Genomic DNA, 18,364 nt, shown 5'->3' with positions numbered 1-18,364 from the left:
AGGTTGGGTGGTGTGGACCTGATGAGGGAGTCGCGGAGGGAGTGGTCTTTCCGGAACGCTGATAGGGGAGGGGAGGGAAATATCTCCTTGGTGGTGGGGTCCGTTCGGAGGGGCGAGGTTCAGGGGCGGAGGAGCGGGAAGTGGAGGAGATGCGGTGGAGAGCATCGTCAACCACGTCTGAGGGGAAATTGCGGTCTTTGAAGAAGGAGGCCATCTGGGTTGTTCGGTATTGGAATTGGTCCTCCTGGGAGCAGATGCGGCGGAGGCGAAGGAATTGGGAATATGGGATGGCGTTTTTACAGAGAGCAGGGTGGGAGGAGGTGTAATCTAGGTAGCTGTGGGAGTCGGTTGGTTTATAGTAAATGTCCGTGTTGAGTCGGTCGCCCGAGATAGAAATGGAGAAGTCTAGGAAACCAGAGCATCCGGACGAAACCCACACAGACACAGGGAGAACCTGCAAACTCCACACAGACAGCCGTCCAAGGCTGGAATCGAACCCGGGTCCCTGGCGCTGTGAGGCAGCAGTGCTAACCACTAAGCCACCATGCTGCCCATTAGCTCATGCAACTTGAGTTTAAAATCTTTACATTTGGATTTTCTCCTCAAATTAATTTTCAATGGAACAATTGTTGCTTGACTACAAAGAAAATATATCTTAGTCATAGATGTTGCAGCATTGAACTAAATAGAGCAGGCATATCACATAGTCTATCTTTGATCAATGCTGAGTCAATGAGTAGAGGAAGGAGAACTAAGTTAGAGAATTTGTGTTCTAATTTTTAGGTATCAATTCTTTCAGGAGCAAACCACGTTTAAAGAATAAGAGAAGGCAGGAGTCAACTCAGAAATAATTCCCCCTGCTTCTACAGAAAAATGATGGGCTGTCATGGAGAAGGTTCGGAGTGGTCTGGCAATCTTAAACTTAGATAAGTCTCCAATGCTGGATGAAATGTATCACAGGCTAATGTGTGAGGCATTGCAGGAAATAGCAGGGGTGCTGGCAACAATTTCCCATTCCTCCCTGACCATAGGAGAGGTGCTGGAGTACTGGAGGACAGCCAACGTGGTATTGTTATTTCAGAAGGGAGCAATGGTTAAGCCAGGAAACTACAGGCTAGTCAGCCTGACTTGAGGGACAGAATAAATCTGCACTTGGAGAGACAGGGATTAATCAAGTGTAGTCAATATGATTTTGTTAGGGTGACGTTATTTCTAGGAGAAAGTGAGGACTTGCAGATGCTGGAGATCAGGAATAAGGGCTCATGCCCGAAATGTCGATTCTCCTGCTCCTTGGATGCTGCCTGACCTGCTGCGCTTTTCCAGCAACACATTTTCAGACGTTATTTCTAACCAAATTTACTGAATTTTTCAAAGAGGTAACCAGATGCCGAGATAAGGACAATGGATTTGACACAGTCTGCTTGGACTTCAGGTTGGCTTTGATAAGGCCCCGTATGGGAGAGTGACATCAAAAGTAACTGCAAGGAAATTTGACAAATTGATCACAACTGGCTGAATGGAAGAAAGCTGAGGATGGTCAAGGCATGTTTTTGTGACTGGAAAGCTGTGTTCAATGGAGCTCTGTGGGATTCAATGTTCAGGCCTTTGCTGTTTGTGGTATATTATTCACTATAAATGATTTAGACTTGAATGTAGGAGGGTTGATCAGCAAGTCCACAGGTGGTAAGAAAATTGATGTGATGGTTAATAATGGCGAGAATAGTCTTAGATTAGAGGGGGATGTAGTCAAGCTGGTCAGATAGATTGATCAACGGCAAATAAAATTCAATCCTGATGAACATGAGGTGATGCACTTGTGCAGGACAAACAAGGCAAGGGAATACATGATGAATACTAGGACCCTGGGAAGCACAGAAGATCAGCAGGACCTTGGTATGCAATTCACTCATCCCTTAAGGAAGTGGGACAGATGGATAGAAATGATTAAGAAGGCATATGGAATACTTGCCTTTATCAGCTGAAGCCAAAAGTTTAAGAACAGAGACTGTATAAAAGGTTGGTTAGGCCACGGCCAGAGTGTTGAGTGGAGTTCTGGAATCCACTTTATAGGAGGAATGTGATTGCACTGGAGAGGCTGCAGATGTTACCAGCTGTTCCTAAGGGAGGCAATGGTCTAGTGATTTTATTGCTAAACTATGAATCCAGAAACTCAGCTAATATTCTGGGCACCCAGTTCAAATCCCACCATAGCAAATGGTGGAATTTCAATTGAATGCTTGTTAAAATCTGGAATGAAGAATCAACTGAAGATCATGAAACCATTGCTGATTGTCAGAAGAACCCATTTGGGTTACTAATGTCCTTAAGGTGAGGAAATCTGCCACCTTCACCTAGTCTGGTCTGTATATGACTCCAGACCCACAGCAATGTGGTTGATTCTAAGCCACTCATAAGAACATAAGAAATAGCAGGCTCGATGGGCCAGATGGCCTGCTCCTGCTCCGCCATTCAATAAGATCATGGCTGATCTGTTTGTGAACTCAGCTCCACTTACTTGTCTCCACTTACCCCTCATTCTTCTAAATTCCAATTGTGGTCCCAACACTGATTCCTGAGACACACCATGAGCCACTGATTGTCAGCCAGAAAAGCATTCATTCAACCCCACTCTTTACCTTTTATTCATTAAGGACCTCCCCATCTTCCTCCAACTCCAGGCACAAGTTCACTCCACTATCTCTGATCAGCCCTACCATCACTTTGGCCATCCTGTTGTTCCTCACGTTAGTGCAGAACACCTTAGGGTTTTCCTTCATCCTACCCAATAAAGCTTTTTCATGTCACCTTCTAGCTGTCCTAAGTACATTCTTCACTTCCTTCCTGGCTACCTTGTAACTCTCTAAAGCCCAGTCTGATCCTTGCCTCCTCAACCTTAAGTAAGCTTCCTTCTTCCTCTTGACTAGATTTCCACAGCCCTAGTCACCCAAGGTTCTTTCACCCTACCATCCCTTCCTTGCCACAGTGGGACAATCCTGTGCAGCACTATCAGCAAGTGCTTCCTAAACAACCTTCTAAACAATCTCATGCATTTCCCTGAGAATATCCATTCCCAATTTAGATGCCCCTGTTCCTGGATCCTGTCTGAATACAGCATTGTAATTCCCTCTCCCGCAAATTGCTTTCCCATACTCTCTGCTCCTATCTCTCTCCATGAGTATAGTAAAGGTCAGGGAGTTGTGATGACTATCACCGAAATGTTGCCCCACTGACAGATTTGACACCTGGTATGGTTTGTTGCCAAGCACCAAATCCAATATGGCCTCCCCTCTGGTTGGCCTATCTACATATTATGTCAGGAACCCTTCGTAACACACCTGACAAAAACTGCTCCATCTAAACTATTTGAACTAAGTAGGTTCCAATCAATATAAGGGAAGTTAAAGTCACCCATGACAACAACACCATTACTCCTACACCTTTCCAAAATCTGCCTCCCAATCTGCCCCTCCATTCCTGTGTTGCCACTTGGGGGGGCCTGTAGAAAACTCCCAATAAAGTGACTGCTGCTTTCCTGTTTCTGACTTCCACCCTTACTGACTCTGTAGGCAAACCCTCCTCAACCATTTCCCTTTCTGCAGCTGTGGTACTATCCCTGATTAGCAATGCCACTCCTCCACTTCTTTGACCTTACACACACAGTCTTTTTTTTTGGGGGGGAGCAGGACTATTTCCTTAGTTGTCCATGATTGATTATCCCTTTTCTTACAGTCCACTCAGTTCAAGGGCAGCTAGAGATGGGCAATAAATGCTGGCCAGCCAGCGACAACCATGTCCCATGAGTGAATGAAAAATGAAAAATAAAGAATATTACCTAGGCTGAGGAGATGTATGAAGAGAGATTTGACAGACAAGCATTGTCTTCCTCGGAGCAGATGTGACTGAGGAGGGACATAATTGAGATATATAAAATTATGAGGGGCCATAGACAGGAAGAAACATTCCCCCTAATGGACAGACCAATGACATAGATTTAATGTGAAGATTTTTGAGGGATGTAAGGAATTTGTTTTCACCCAGATGATGGTGGAACTATGGAAGTCACCGTCAATAAAAGGTACAGAGGCAGAAACATTTATAAAATTTAAGTAGTATTTAGATGTACACTTGTGATAACAAGACACACAAGTGATAGAAAATGTAATTAGAACAGGCTGGGTTGTTTTTGTCCAGACTCAATGGTTTGCAGAGCCTTTTTTCTGTGCTGTAGACCCCTATGACTCTAAGAATGAGCACTCAGGCTATAGGCATCCATGCATTCTAGCATGGGTCTTCAGAACAGGGACTGATAGTACAAAGAACATCACTATGAAGTCCAATTCAGGCTAATTCTGATGTTTTCACAACTGGTCTGCGTGGAATCAGCAAATTGTGTACTGACCAGGAGTCAACTTGAGTTTTCCTGATATAATGAACTGCTGTGTAAGAAATGTAGTTTTAAATAAACTTTATTGAAATCTTCCTCATATAATGATTTCCAAGACTTGGCTGACCTCTCGCAGGGAGTGAGGCGAATAGATAGAAGTAAGAAGAAAAAGCAGAAAGCAAGTTAATCCAGTGTTACTTTTGCAAACTTTGTAAATCCTGCTACAGACTGATATTAGTAGACGCAGCCTTCTATTAATCTATGAATGCTATCAAGGATTAAAGTATGGGTGGAAAAAAAATATTGAGAGAAGTTTTGCTATGCAACAATCATTTTCTTTTTTTGTCCACAGCACACCTACTAGACCATGTCAATGTCAGAGGATACTATGCCTTGAAATCAAAGGATACAAATCGAGATGACCAATACCAAAGTCTCCTCAATGTTCTTGAACCAAAGACTTCAACTGAGTTTTACAGCAAACTGATCAGGGCTAATGGATTTCCTTTGGGAATGTCAAGCAAACAATGTCCTATGGACGATAGACCAAGGCATTGTCCTTTGTGTATACTCATAAAGGAAAAAAAAGTATTTATATTCTTTGGATTCTGTCTTCTGCTCACCACTGCACTGCTTGCTACAATAATTTTCATACACAAGAAAAGACAAAGAAAACCATGTTGATTCAAATGTTTTAACATGCAGGTGTACTTGGTCTTTACACCTTTACATTAGACTGTATTGTATCTGCACAATTTTTTTAAACTTGTGCATTGTGGCTGACGTATTTCTTCATATGAAGTGACAATTTAATATATTGGTAAAACTTGGATGTAGTATTTACATCACTGTTGTTTTTCATATTTTACTTATTGAAATAACCTTAACTCGTAAAATCCATTTTCCCTCTCTTCCAAAAGGATATAAGCTGGAGCTATTCCATGGCTACCATCAGCCTTCTTACTCACAGACTCTCTCGACAAAGGCTTTGAGTTCGCTACTCACAGTCCAGATGGGAATATTGCCCCTTTAACAGTTTGATAACTTGTAGATTCTTCTCCTGTCCAACTGACACGTACTTGTCAAAACACGGTGGCCATTAAAGTCCAAACATGTCTTTGTTATTCCATCTGGAATAAATTAAGTAAAAAAATTTCTTAGTGTCATGCAACATGGAAACAGACCTTTCAAGCCAATTCATCCATGCCGATCAGGTCTCCTAAATCGAACGAGTCCCATTTGCCTGTATTTGGCCCATATTCCTCTAAACCTTTTCTAATTATATACCTGTCCAAATATCAATTAAATGTTGTAATTGTATTTGCCCCACCACATCCTCTGGGACCTCATTTCACATATGCATGAGCCTCCATGTGAAAAAATTGCCCCCCAGGTCCCTTTTAAATCCTTCCCCGCTCATCTTATACCCATGCCCTCTAGTTTTGGATTTCTCTACCAGGAGGAAAAGACCTTTGCTAGTCACCTTATATATGTCACCCCAATTTATAAATATCTATAACATCACCCCTCTGCTTTCTCTCCTCCAAGAAAAATCTCCCAGCCTATCCAGCTTCTGCTTATAACGCAAACCGTCCAGTCTCAGTAATATCCTTGTAAATCTTTTTTGCACCCTTTGCAATTTAATATAGCAGGGTGACCAGAATTTATGCAGTACTCCAAAAGTGGCTTCATCAATGTCTTGTACAGACATAACATGACGTCCCAACTCCATTTTCAAGAAACTATGTACCTGCACCCCAAGGTCTTTCTGTTCAACAACATTCCCCAGGGTCCTGCCAATAACTATAAATCGTGCCCTGATTTGCCTTACCAAAATGCAACACCTCGCATTTATCTAAATTAAACTCCATCTGTCATTCCTCAGCCCATTAGCTCAGTTGATCAAGATCCTGTTGTAATCTAAGGTCACCTTCTTCACTGTCCACTATACCACCAATTTTGGTGTCATCTGCAAACTTACAAGCTATGCTTCATATATTCTCATCTAAATCATAAATGAGAAAAAACAGTGGACCCAGCACCAATCCTTGCAGCACATCGCTGGTTACAGGCCTCCAGTCCAAATAGCTACTCTGTACCACTGCCAATTTTGTGTCTAATTGGCTAGCTCTCCCTGGATCCCATGTAACCCAACCTTACTAAGCAGAGTATCATGTGGAACCATTTCAAAGGCCTTGCTAAAGTCTATGCAGATGTCTACTGCTCTGCCTTCATCTATCTTCTTGGCCACCTCTTCAAAAAATCTAAAGCTTGTGAGACACAATTTCCCACACACAATGCCATGCTGACTATCCCTAATCAGTGCTTTCCTTTCCAATGCACATAGATTCTTTATCTCAGAGTCTGCTCAACAACTTTACCACCACTGATGTTAGGCTCAGCTGTCTGTAGTTCCCTATCTTCTTCTTGCAACCTTTCTTAAATAACGACTCCAGTTTTCATTGACTGAGGCTGTCAATGATACATCTCAGCTGGAGCCTCACAATTTCTTCTCTAACCTCTCAAGATGTCCTGGGATATATCTGATCAGGTCCTGGGTATTTATCTAACTTTATGTGTTTTAAGACTTGCAGCACAGCCTCTTGTGTAATAGAGTCAGAGATGCACAGCACAGAAACAGACCCTTTGGTCCAACTCCTCCATGCCGACCAGATATCCTAAATTAATCTAGTCCCATTTGCCAGCATTTGCCCCATATCCCTCTAAATCCTTCATATTCATATATATACCCATCCAGATGCCTTTAAATGTTATCATACCAGCCTCCACCACCTCCTCTGACAGCTCATTTCCATACATGCACCACCTTCTGTCTGAAAAAGTTGCCTCCTAGGTCCCTTTTAAATCTTTTTCCTCTTACCTTAAATCTATGCCTTCTAGTTTTGGACTTCCCTAATATGGGGAAAAGACCTTGGCTATTCACCCTATTCATACCCCTCATGATTTTATAATTGTCTGTAAGATCACTCCTCAGCCTCCAGGGAAAATAGCCCCAGTCTGTTCAGCCTCTTCTGATAGCTCAAACCATTCAATCCTGGCAACATCCTTTTAAATCTTTTCTGAACCCTTTCAAGTTTCTCACCTTGTAGCAGGGAGCCCAGAACAGGTCACAGTATTCCAGAAGTGGTCAAACCAAAGTTCTGTACAAGCACGACGTGACCTCCCAGCTCCTATATTCAATGCACTGACCAATAAAAGCAAGCATACCAAATGCCTTCTTCACTAACCTTCTCCACTTTCAAGGAACTATGAACCTGTACTCAAAGGTCTCTTTGTTCTGCAACACTCCCATGGACCTTACGATTAAGCATCCAAGTTCTACCCTGATTTCCCTTACCAAAATGCAGCTCCTCACATTTATCTGAAATAAACTCCATCTGCCACTCCTCGGCTCATTTGCCCACCGGATCAAGACCCCGTTGTACTCTGAAGTTCCCTTCTTCACTGTTCACTATAGCACCAATTTTGGTGTCATCTGCAAATTTACTAATGATACCCTCCTATATTCACATCCAAATGGCAAATATCAGTGGGCCCTTTTCTGGACTCGTTTTAAGACATCACTACTTATTTCCCTGAGTTTCCTAGCTTCCATGTCTTACTTCACAGTAAATACTAACATAAAATCTTTGTTTAGGATTTCACCCATCTCCTGTGGTTCCACACATACATGGCCTCATTCATCTTTAAGGGGCCCAATTCTCTCTCAAGTTACTCTTTTGCCCTTAATATACGCTTGTGGAATCTATTTGGATTCTCCTTAACCTTAACTGCCAAAGTTTTCTCATGTCCAGTTTCTGCTCTCCAGATTTCCCTCTTAAGTGTACTTCTATACCCCCATACTCCTCAAAAGATTGACGATCTCAGCTGTCTATACCTGAAAAATGCCCCCTTCTTTTTCTTGATCTGAGTCTTAATATGTCTAGTCATCCAATGTTCCCTACTCCTGCCAGCCTTGTTCTTCACAAACAGGAACATGCTAGCCTTAAACGCTCATTATCTCACTTTTGAAAATTTCCCACTTGCCAGACATCCCTTTACCTGCAAACAGCATCCCTCAGTAAACTTTTGAAACATCCTGTCTAATACCATCAAAATTGGCTTTGCCCCAATTTAGAACTTTAATTATTGGATCAGACCTATCCTTTTCCATAAATATTTTAAAACTAATAGAATTATGGTTACTGGTCCCAAAGTGCTCCCCTAATAACACCTCAGTTACTAAACCTGCCTTATTTCCAAAGAGGAAGTTGAGTTTTTCCCCTTCTCGAGTCGGGCTATTTACATATTGATTAAGAATGTTTTCTTGAACACACAAGAAATTCCTCCCCATTCAAGCCCTTAATACTTTGGCTGCCCCAATCTAAGTTTGGAAAATTAAAATCCTATACTACTACAACTCTATTATTCTTAGTTATCTGCTATTACCTCACATATCTGCTCTCAATTTCCAGCTGACTACTGGGAGGATCTATAGTACAGTCCCACCCCTCTTATTTCTCATTGGATTATCCTTCAGGAATGTCCTCTCTTAGTACCATCATGATGTTTTCCCTATGCAAAAACACCATTCCCACTTCTTTCTTGCCTCCCCTTCTATCCTTCCTTTAGCATCTGTACCTGGAGCATTGAGCCACCAGTTGGGTCCCTTCATTAGCCATGTTTCTGTAATAGCTTAGAAACACCAGTCCAATTGGTTATCTGCCTCCAGTCTGGACAATTTCCATCCTTTAGGAGAGACATTAATGCCATCTGATTCCAGTCAGAACTTCTTCAAACTACTCCAAACCTTTCCCAACACTGGCTTTTTAAATGCTAAAATTAATTCTTGATTATTCTGAACCTAAAAGCCTGCAGTCCACCTGGTCCCCGACACAAATCCTGAAAAGCTGATTTAGTTAATTATTAAATCTTTTCATAAAAATAAGACTCATATGTTACTAGTGTAATATCCACACTCTTAAAAAAAAGGTGCTAACATATACAACAGTCACCTTTAATCATAACAGTAATTTCTTATAAAGTAAAAAGAGAAAATTTAGAAGAGTTACATTTTATTTTATTTCTTTTGAGAATGTAGATTTTAACACTGACAAAGTCAGCATTTATTGTACACCTAGAATAACCTTCGTGAATACCACTGAAATAGAAGTTGGGCTTAGTATACTGCCCTGAGAAATATCTGAATAATGGCCAGGATAAGAATTTTAAAAAGTCACAGTCCTTTGTGTAACCAATTTTCTCATCTCAATTCCAAATGACTGATTCTCCCATATTTCTATACTCTGAGCCAGTGTTCTAAACTCCCCAGCCAGGGAAACCATTTTCTCAGCACATATCCTGTTAAGTCTCATTTGAGTTGTATGTTTCAATTAAATCACATCTAGTTCTAATCTCCTATATATAGCACAGACATACTTCACTCAATATTTCTTCAAAGAAAAATGAAAGAACTACTCGAATGATGTTTAATAGTATTTCTTAAAGGGCAAGAATTCCACCCTTCAGGGGTTCATATTGAAAGAATGTGGTCAGTACCTTGACAATCTCCCCCAAACCCCATATCCTCAAATTCATTACCTTTTTTCTTTCCTGCATATCATAGATCAAGAAATATTAAACAGTTGTCCTAACCTTTTTTGAGCCAGATCCCCTTTACGATCGTAATATCATAATCCCATGCAGTTATCAATTATGCAACCCCATCTCATTAATTTATGCATTTATATACAAATACCATAAGTCAAATGTATTCTTTATTGCATTCCCTCTTACTGACATTCATTATATCAATTTACTGCTATTTCCTAATAATGGGTACTATGTCCTTCCAAGTTAATTTAGCCAACAACATTAGCAAGGCTCTATACTAGCCCTAGTTTTGCTGAGGTGGACCCCTTCTGACCTATATAGATCCTATCACCCCAGAACCATCCTAATGTTTGAAGAACATATCATCTCTCACCATTCTATCCTCCCACATCTGTACTAACCACTGTGTAGGAGAATATGGTTATTTTAAGATTACTATCTTTGATGTTCTTTTTGACATTGTCTGCCTAACTCCACCAAAACCTACAATATAGTTTCATTCTGTTTGTCAATGGCACTGACATAGGCCATGAACTTTCCTCCTCAGCGGGCTTTGTGACTGCTCAGTGACATCCTTGATCTTTGCACGAGCAAATTAAGGACATTGTAGATTCATCTCAGTGGCTGCAAAAATACCTATCTGCTCCTTAAAAAGTCACGCATCACTGTTGTTTTCCCAATCTTATATTAGAACATTACAGCACAGTACAGGCCCTTTGGCCCTCAATGTTGTGCTACTTGCAAAACCAATCTGAAGCGCATCTAACTTATACTATTCCATTTTCATCCATATATCTATGTAATGACCATTTAAAATGCCCTTAAAGTTGGCGAGTCTACTACTGTTGCAGCAGGGCATTCCACGCTCCGACTACTCGGAGTAAAGAAACTACCTTTGACATCTGTCCTATATCTATTACCCCACAAATTAAAGCTATGTCCCCTCATACTAGCTATCACCATCGGAGAAAAGGCTCTCACTGTCCACCTTATCTAACCCTCTGATTATCTTCTTTCTGACCACATAGGGTGTCATGGACTTGATTCTAACTGCACTCCTCAGATGAATCATCACTAGTACATTATTCAGAACTGAACATCCTGCATCGTCCTCCTCAACTGCCTCGCCGTCACCTAATCTGTAAACTTGCACATCCTTCAGCTGAAAGACGATCAAATGTGGAAACGTTGAATCCACGTAACTCTCAGCTTTACAAGATATACAGAGGAGCCTCGATTGTCCAAAGGACATGGGCAGGGAGTATTTCGTTCAGCTAATCGAATACCAGATAACATAGTTTAGCCGAACATCAGAACATTGCAATCTTGCTGTATAATCAGATATTCAGATAATTGAATGCTGGATAATCGAGGTTCCTCTGTATCGTAGTGCCAAGAGCTGCTGCTCAAGTACTGAAAATATCCTGTATGTGCTCAGCTGAGACACAAAGTCCTAGAATTGCTGCATGGAATAGGATCTGCACACCACAGTACTGAGATACTAGGTTATATACTTTACTAAACAAAAGACCAAGCTGTTAAATCAGCACCTTTCTTTGTGCTGTTTATTGCAGAATGATGCGTAGGTAGATGAATTGGGGTGGTGGGGGTGAGCGGTAGAGACACGCACTTCAGCATTACTACACTGATAGTTACTAGACTAAGTTCAAAATCACAACACCTGGTTATAGACCAACAGGTTTATTTGGAAGCACTACCGTTCGGCGTGCTGCTCCTTCATCAGACCACAGTCCAACACTGGCTCCTTCACATCATGGTTACTAGTCACAGATGCTCCACTGCAGTTTCAAGCACTCTCCTTCCTTACCTCTGGGCTCTCCAAATACCTATGCACCTACCTACTGTGCTGTGACCCTTTTGATTTGTTTTCAGTTCTCTCCACGGCTCTTTAAATTCATTGTGCTCTTGGACACCACTGATCACCAGCTCAATTAAATTTGGAGTGCTGTTAAGAAAGTGCATACTTACTACACAAGTATATTTGCATTCCAGCAAAGATAGCTAGTACAAGTTCTTGAGAAAATCTGCAAAGAAGGGCATTTAAAAGTGGAATTGAAGATGGTGACCATAAGATGTAGGAGCAGGAAAAAAAATCATTTGTTCAAGTTTGCTCCGCTATTTAATTAAATCATAGCTGATTAAATCCTCTGCCTGTACAGCATGAAAAACACTTCACAGTATCTCAGAACATGTGACAACAAATCACTTTCCTGCCTTATCTGGGAATCCTTGATTTCTTTAATAAATATTTTTATTGAAAACTTTTTAAAATCTTTTACAAAAGATCTATATACAAAAAAAAACACCATCAAATCAGAAAAAAGGCAGTACTATTGTTAATGAACAACCTATCATTCTACCAGAACAAACATATCTAGTTAACTTAAACTTAATTACAAACATATTAAATAAATACTAACTTAAAGTAAAATCAAATAATTAAAACTAGTGGGTGGCACAGTGGTTAGCACTGCTACCTCACAGCGCCAGAGACCTGGGCTCAATTCCCGCCTCAGGCGACTGTGTGGAGTTTGCACATTCTCTGCGTGGGTTTCCTCCAGGTGCTCCGGTTTCCTCCCACAGTCCAAATATGCGCAGGTTAGGTGAATATGCTAAATTGCCCATAGTGTTAGGTGCAGGGGTAAATGTAGGGGAATGGGTCTAGTCTGGGTGCGCTTCGGTGAGTCGGTGTGGACTTGTTGGGATGAAGGGCCTGTTTCCACACTGTAAGTAATCTAAATCTAAGTAATCTCACTACTTTATTCTATTTCACTCATCACACCTCCACTGAGGCTCCCATCCCTGATGATGCTCCTCTCTTGAACTTAGCTAGCCTCCCTGGCGCCATATGAGCCCTGTGGAAGATCTTTAATTGCATGGCCTGTGCTCTGTTACATACTGAAATTTTCCTTACATTTCCCCATATGTTTTCCCATACCTCCGATGAAATATCCTCTCCTAACTCTGGATTCCACGTTCGAGAGTCCTTCCATGTCCCCCAGGGCACGACCTTTCTGTAAATGATATAAAGTACTGAGTGAAAGAGCACCCATACAGCAGAGTACTCTTTTCTCCATGTCTGATTTTTAACACTGAACCAGGAGCGTGGTCTTCCTCTGTATATAGTCCCTTATCTGGAAATATTGGAAAAGGTCCCTCTTAGACAATCCATGTTTCTGACTTAATTGACGAAATGACATCAGGACCTCCCCCTCGAAAAATCACCCAGACAGGTTCCCTTATTCTCCCATACATTAAAGTCAGAGTCCATTGTTCCAGGTTTAAATCCTTGGGCTCCCACCAACAGGGTAAATGGCAAAGTCTTAGACCAATTGCTCTCGTCTTACCTCATTATCCTCCAGACTCTCATCGTATTTAAAATAATTGGGTTGGGTCACAGATTTCATCTTATCCATAAATAATACATTAATTAAAGAACATCTCGATTGCGAGGCTTCAATATCAAGCCAAATCGATTCCGAATTCCCCTGCTCCCAGTCACCAACATATGTTCACAGGGCGCTTATTTGGTATTTCTTCAAATCTAGAACATCCACCCTCCCCTCACCCTATGTAAGCTGCAATTTAGTGAATTTAATTAGAGGATGCCTGTGGCACCAAATACAGGATCCTAGCCAACCACTGATCCTCCCTAACACTTGTCCAGGTAACAACAACGGGTGCATTCTCATGGGGTACAACAGGCAGGGATAAACGTTCATTTTAATCAGGGCTTTTTGGCCCAACCATGACAATAGTAACCCTCCCACCGCAGCAAATTCTGTTTTATCCTCTCCAGTAGTTGTGCATAGTTAGCTTTATACAGCTGGTGGAAGGAAGGGGTAATAAAAATTCCCAAATACAAAAAAAACCTTTTGATGACCATTAAACACGAACTGCATTCAATCCTTCAGATTAGGCACCTCCACCAATTCCCCCTATCGGCATGGCTACTGATTTTGTAAAATTGATCCTATAACCCAAGAAACCACTATGAATTAATTGCTGGTTTCAGTCAAGGAACAGACTTTTCTGGATTGGCCAGAAACAAAAGGACGTCGTCAGCGTAAAAGGTGATCTGATGGTCCCTCATTCCCACCCTTGGCGCTACTTTTCAGGATCCCTCCTGATGGAACCGTTAACTGAACCTATCACCAAGGTAAATGACAGCGGTGATAAAGGACACCCCAGTCGACTACCTCTCCCAATGTTTTTGCTCAGTCTACATCCCTCTGCAGGGTTTGTGTCATCCTCACCAATTGCTTTCCCACCTATGTTTGTTAACTGCAAGCCTAGTGACAATACATTGACTTTCATCACCCAAGCCTAGGTCACAACACATGGTACTCCACTAGTTAGTGGCTGCCAATCCTGAAAATGGCCCTTATCCCTACTCTATTCAATTAGCTAGACAAACCTCCCAACATGTCACTTGTGAAGTATCTACCCGTGGGATACCTTATCAAATGTCAAGGAAAGAAACATACTTCCAAGTGCATACAAGAAAGCTGGGATGCACAGTTTCTTCTACAATCTAGACTAGAGTGGTGCTGGAAAAGCACAGCAGTTCAGGCAGCATCCGAGGAGCAGGAAAATCGATGTTTCGGGCAAAAGCCCTTAATCAGGAATAGAGCCTCTATTCCTGATGAAGGGCTTTTGCCCGAAATGTCAATTTTCCTGCTCCTCGGATGCTGCCTGAACTGCTGTGCTTTTCCAGCACCACTAGTCTTGAATCTGGTTTCCAGCATCTGCAGCCCTTGTTTTTACCTAGTTTCGTCTATAACCACTATCCTGTCTCCACCTCAAGCAAATGAAATAGTGGGATAAGGAAGATGAGGAAGGTTGAAGTAGCTTTGTACTAGATGAAGAATCTCATTATAATAATTCAATCTGTATTAGCAGTGAGAAAGTCATATTGAAGTGAATGCAATGCTGTTCAAAGGGTTTAAAAATAAAAATCAACAAGCAGCTGCACAACAAAATAATGACAAGACCATCTTCAGTCCATAAAATTTATTCTAAAGTTATAATCTGAGTGCTGAGCATCACAAAGAGCTGAGCGTTAATCACTGAGCTGTGGAACAACAGTGGTCTTTTCGCTCACATAGATGCCATCCAAGAACTTACGAATATCCTTCTTTTTCACTGTTGTTGCTTGTTGAATAAGAGCAGCTAAAAGATAAAACAAACTGAATTAGAACAAAGATGGAGCATGACCAAAACCCCCCGGTGTGAAAACAAGCAGCAACTCAGAACTCAGTTTAATATTTTAGTACTTCTGATGTCCCTACTGTCTGATCACTACTAAATGAATAAGCTAAAAATGGACTTTTAGAGGCATAGAGTCAGAGATGTACAGCATTGAAACAGACCCTTCGGTCCAACCCGTCCATGCCGACCAGATATCCCAACCCAATCTAGTCCCACCTGCCAGCACCTGGCCCATATCCCTCCAAAGCCTTCCTATTCATATACATATCCAAATGCCTCTTCAATGTTGCAATTGTACCAGCCTCCACTACTTCATCTGGCAGCTCATTCCATACACATATCACCCTCTGCGTGAAAAAGTTACCCCTTAGGTCTCTTTTATATCTTTCCCCTCTCACCCTAAACCTATGCCCTCTAGTCCTGGACTCCGAACCCAGGGGAAAGACTTAGCCTATTTATCCTATCCATGCCCCTCAATTTTGTAAACCTCTAAGGTCACACCTCAGCCTCCGACACTACAGGGAAAACAGCCCCAGCCTGTTCAGCCTCTCCCTGTAGCTCAAATCCTCCAACCCTGGCAACATCCTTGTAAATCTTTTCTGAACCCTTTCAAGTTTCACAACATCTTTCCGATAGGAAGGAGACCAGAATTGCACACAATATTCCAACAGTGACCTAACCAATGTCCTGTACAGCCACAACATGACCTCCCAACTCCTGTACTCAACACTCTGACCAATAAAGGAAAGCATACCAAACACCTTCTTCACTATCCTATCTACCTGCGACTCCACTTTCAAGGAGCTATGAACCTGCACTCCAAGGTCTCTTTGTTCAGCAACACTCCCTAGGACCTTACCATTAAGTGTATAAGTCCTGCTACTTAATCTGTTGTAATCTGAGCTAACTCTCTTCGCTGTCCACTACACCTCCAATTTTGGTGACATCTGGAAATGTACTAACTGTACCTCTTATGCTCGCATCTCAAATCATTTATGTAAATGACAAAAGGTAGAGGTCCCAGCACCGATCCTTGTGGCACTCCACAGGTCACAGGCCTCCAGTCTGAAAAACAACCCTCCATCACCACCCTCTGTCTACTACCTTTGAGCCAGTTCTGTATCCAATTGGCTAGTTCTCCTTGTATTCCATGAGATCTAACCTTGTTAATCACTCTCCCATGGGGAACCTTGTCGAACGCCTTACTGAAGCCCATATAGATCACATCTATTGCTATGCCCTCAATCTTTTTTGTTACTTCTTCAAAAAAACTCAATCAAATTTTCGAGACATGATTTCCCACACACAAAGCCATGATGACTATCCCAAATCAGTCCTTGCCTTTCCAAATACATGTACATCCTGTTCCTCAGGATTCCCTCCAACAACTGGCCCACCACCAAGGTCAGGCTCACCGGTCTGTAGTTTCCTAGCTTGTCTTTACCGCCCTTCTTAAACAGTGGCACCACGTTTGCCAACCTCCAGTCAGAAACTGACTGCACTAATATGGATCCTCTTGCATCACTGCTTTTTTTTTAAAAAAGTGAATATTTAGAATTTCATAAAAAGCTTTAAAAAGATTTGCCAGGTGTCTGAAGATGAGGATTCTCCTCTTGCACAATTCTCCAAAAGAGAAGACAATACTTTTTAAGCACAAATTCATTACGTCTACTGTGATTTCAACAACTGCACCCTTTTCAGATAGACAAATACCATTAAAGAACTTTTGGACATCACTCATCCAGAAAAATTAATGAGAGATGCATCATGTAAATAGGAGCTGGAAGAGAAATTAAAGGCAATACAAATCCACAAACCACGATGCAGCAATGCAACATTAAAAAGTTGCCCATTAGAAACATTTAGTATAAATTCAACAGGAGCTCAAGATTACACAAGTAAAAACAGCTTTAAAAAAAGCCAAGCTGAATCCTACTGAAGCTTTCATTTTTCAGAAAAATGATCATACCCAAGGGGGAAAAAAGATTTTATGAAGAGAGGAAGCAAGCAGTACAATCTTGTTTACTTTTGAACCATTCCACCAAGAATCAAAATCCAATATAACTGAGGCTTGGCAACAAAGACTGATCTTTCTAAATTTGGATATGGTCTCAGCTCTCTCTTTTGTCTGCACCTAATATCAATACCACTTTCCAATACCATCATTTGAGAAGGACTGTAGAGATAAACCAGAAAACTACAAATCTGTGATGTGAACATGTGTGGTACGAAAATTATTGCAAAAAATTGCAAGGGACAGAATTAAGTTCCACTTCGAAAGTGGATTAAATCAAGGACAGTTAGCATGGCTCAGTGAAGCAGAGATCATGTCAAAACAAATTGGATTGAATTTTATATGACTGGAAGCCTGAGCCCAGTGGTGTGCCACACAGTTCTGTGCTGGGTTCCCTTATTTTTGTTGCGTACATTAACGAGCTCGGCATGAATTAGGAGATACGATCAGCATGTTCACAGATATCAAATTTGTTGTGGTAAATGAGGAAAGTCTTGGGCTACAAGATTAGGAACGCTGGCCAGTTGAGCTGTACAGTGGCAAATGGAACTAAATCCTGTAAGTGATGCATTTTAGGACCTAAAGACAAGTGAACAAACTGAATGGTTGGACGCTAGGATGTAGAGAGGATCACAAGCATCTCGACATGTGTCTCCAAACATCCTTGAAGGCAGCAGGTCAGGTAGATAGCAGGAGGTGGTCAAAGTGACAAACTGAATTCTTATCTTATTAGTCAAGACAGTGAATTTAACAGCAAGGAAGCTGTAATGTAATATTAGCTGGAGTACTGTGCCCAATTCTAGTCGCCACACTATAACAAAGATGTGATTTCACTAGAGAGCATGCAGAAGAGAGTCATGAGGATGTTGCCTGAGGTAGAACAATCTAGCTGTGAAGAGACTAGATAAGCTAGGTTATTTTTCTTGGGTAAGGAAGTCTGACAGATGTATATGATAGAGGTGTACAATGTTAGAGTACTGACAGGTACAGACATGGTGAAACGTTTCCTATTAGTAGGGAGGTCACTAACTATGGTGCAGTTTGAAAGCCAGGAAGCAGGCAAATAGATGGATTTAAGGAAAGATACCTTCACCCAGACAGTTGCCACAGCGGAGTCAAGA

At 41.5% G+C, this 18,364-nt stretch overlaps 2 protein-coding genes and 1 long non-coding RNA gene across 4 annotated transcripts in view; 1 reads left to right on the top strand and 2 right to left on the bottom strand.

Moving 5' to 3' along the window:
* The window catches only part of LOC122551212 (beta-klotho-like), a 35,956-nt gene extending 30,735 nt beyond the window's left edge, over nt 1-5,221 (top strand). Inside the window, exon 5 of the mRNA XM_043692825.1 lies at nt 4,737-5,221. Within this exon, the coding sequence (XP_043548760.1) occupies nt 4,737-5,068 (332 nt within the window). The 3' untranslated portion in view covers nt 5,069-5,221. The remainder of the gene's footprint in view (nt 1-4,736) is intronic.
* LOC122551228 overlaps nt 1-14,613 on the bottom strand; it is a 28,358-nt gene extending 13,745 nt beyond the window's left edge. The window contains exons 1-3 of one of the 2 annotated variants that reach the window (XR_006312062.1): nt 12,957-14,613; nt 11,987-12,042; nt 5,390-5,514 (exon numbers count right to left, since the gene is read on the bottom strand). This is a non-coding gene — a long non-coding RNA (uncharacterized LOC122551228). The remainder of the gene's footprint in view (nt 1-5,389; nt 5,515-11,986; nt 12,043-12,956) is intronic. The other variant, XR_006312061.1, reaches the window with a different exon arrangement.
* A 403-nt stretch (nt 14,614-15,016) lies between these two features.
* The window catches only part of rpl9 (ribosomal protein L9), a 20,535-nt gene continuing 17,187 nt past the window's right edge, over nt 15,017-18,364 (bottom strand). The window contains exon 7 of the mRNA XM_043692816.1: nt 15,017-15,190. Within this exon, the coding sequence (XP_043548751.1) occupies nt 15,081-15,190 (110 nt within the window). The 3' untranslated portion in view covers nt 15,017-15,080. The remainder of the gene's footprint in view (nt 15,191-18,364) is intronic.

Source organism: Chiloscyllium plagiosum, chromosome 1 (genome assembly GCF_004010195.1).
Source record: "Chiloscyllium plagiosum isolate BGI_BamShark_2017 chromosome 1, ASM401019v2, whole genome shotgun sequence".
In the NCBI taxonomy this organism is placed as follows: Eukaryota; Metazoa; Chordata; class Chondrichthyes; order Orectolobiformes; family Hemiscylliidae; genus Chiloscyllium; species Chiloscyllium plagiosum.
This window is presented reverse-complemented; position numbering and strand designations above follow the sequence as displayed.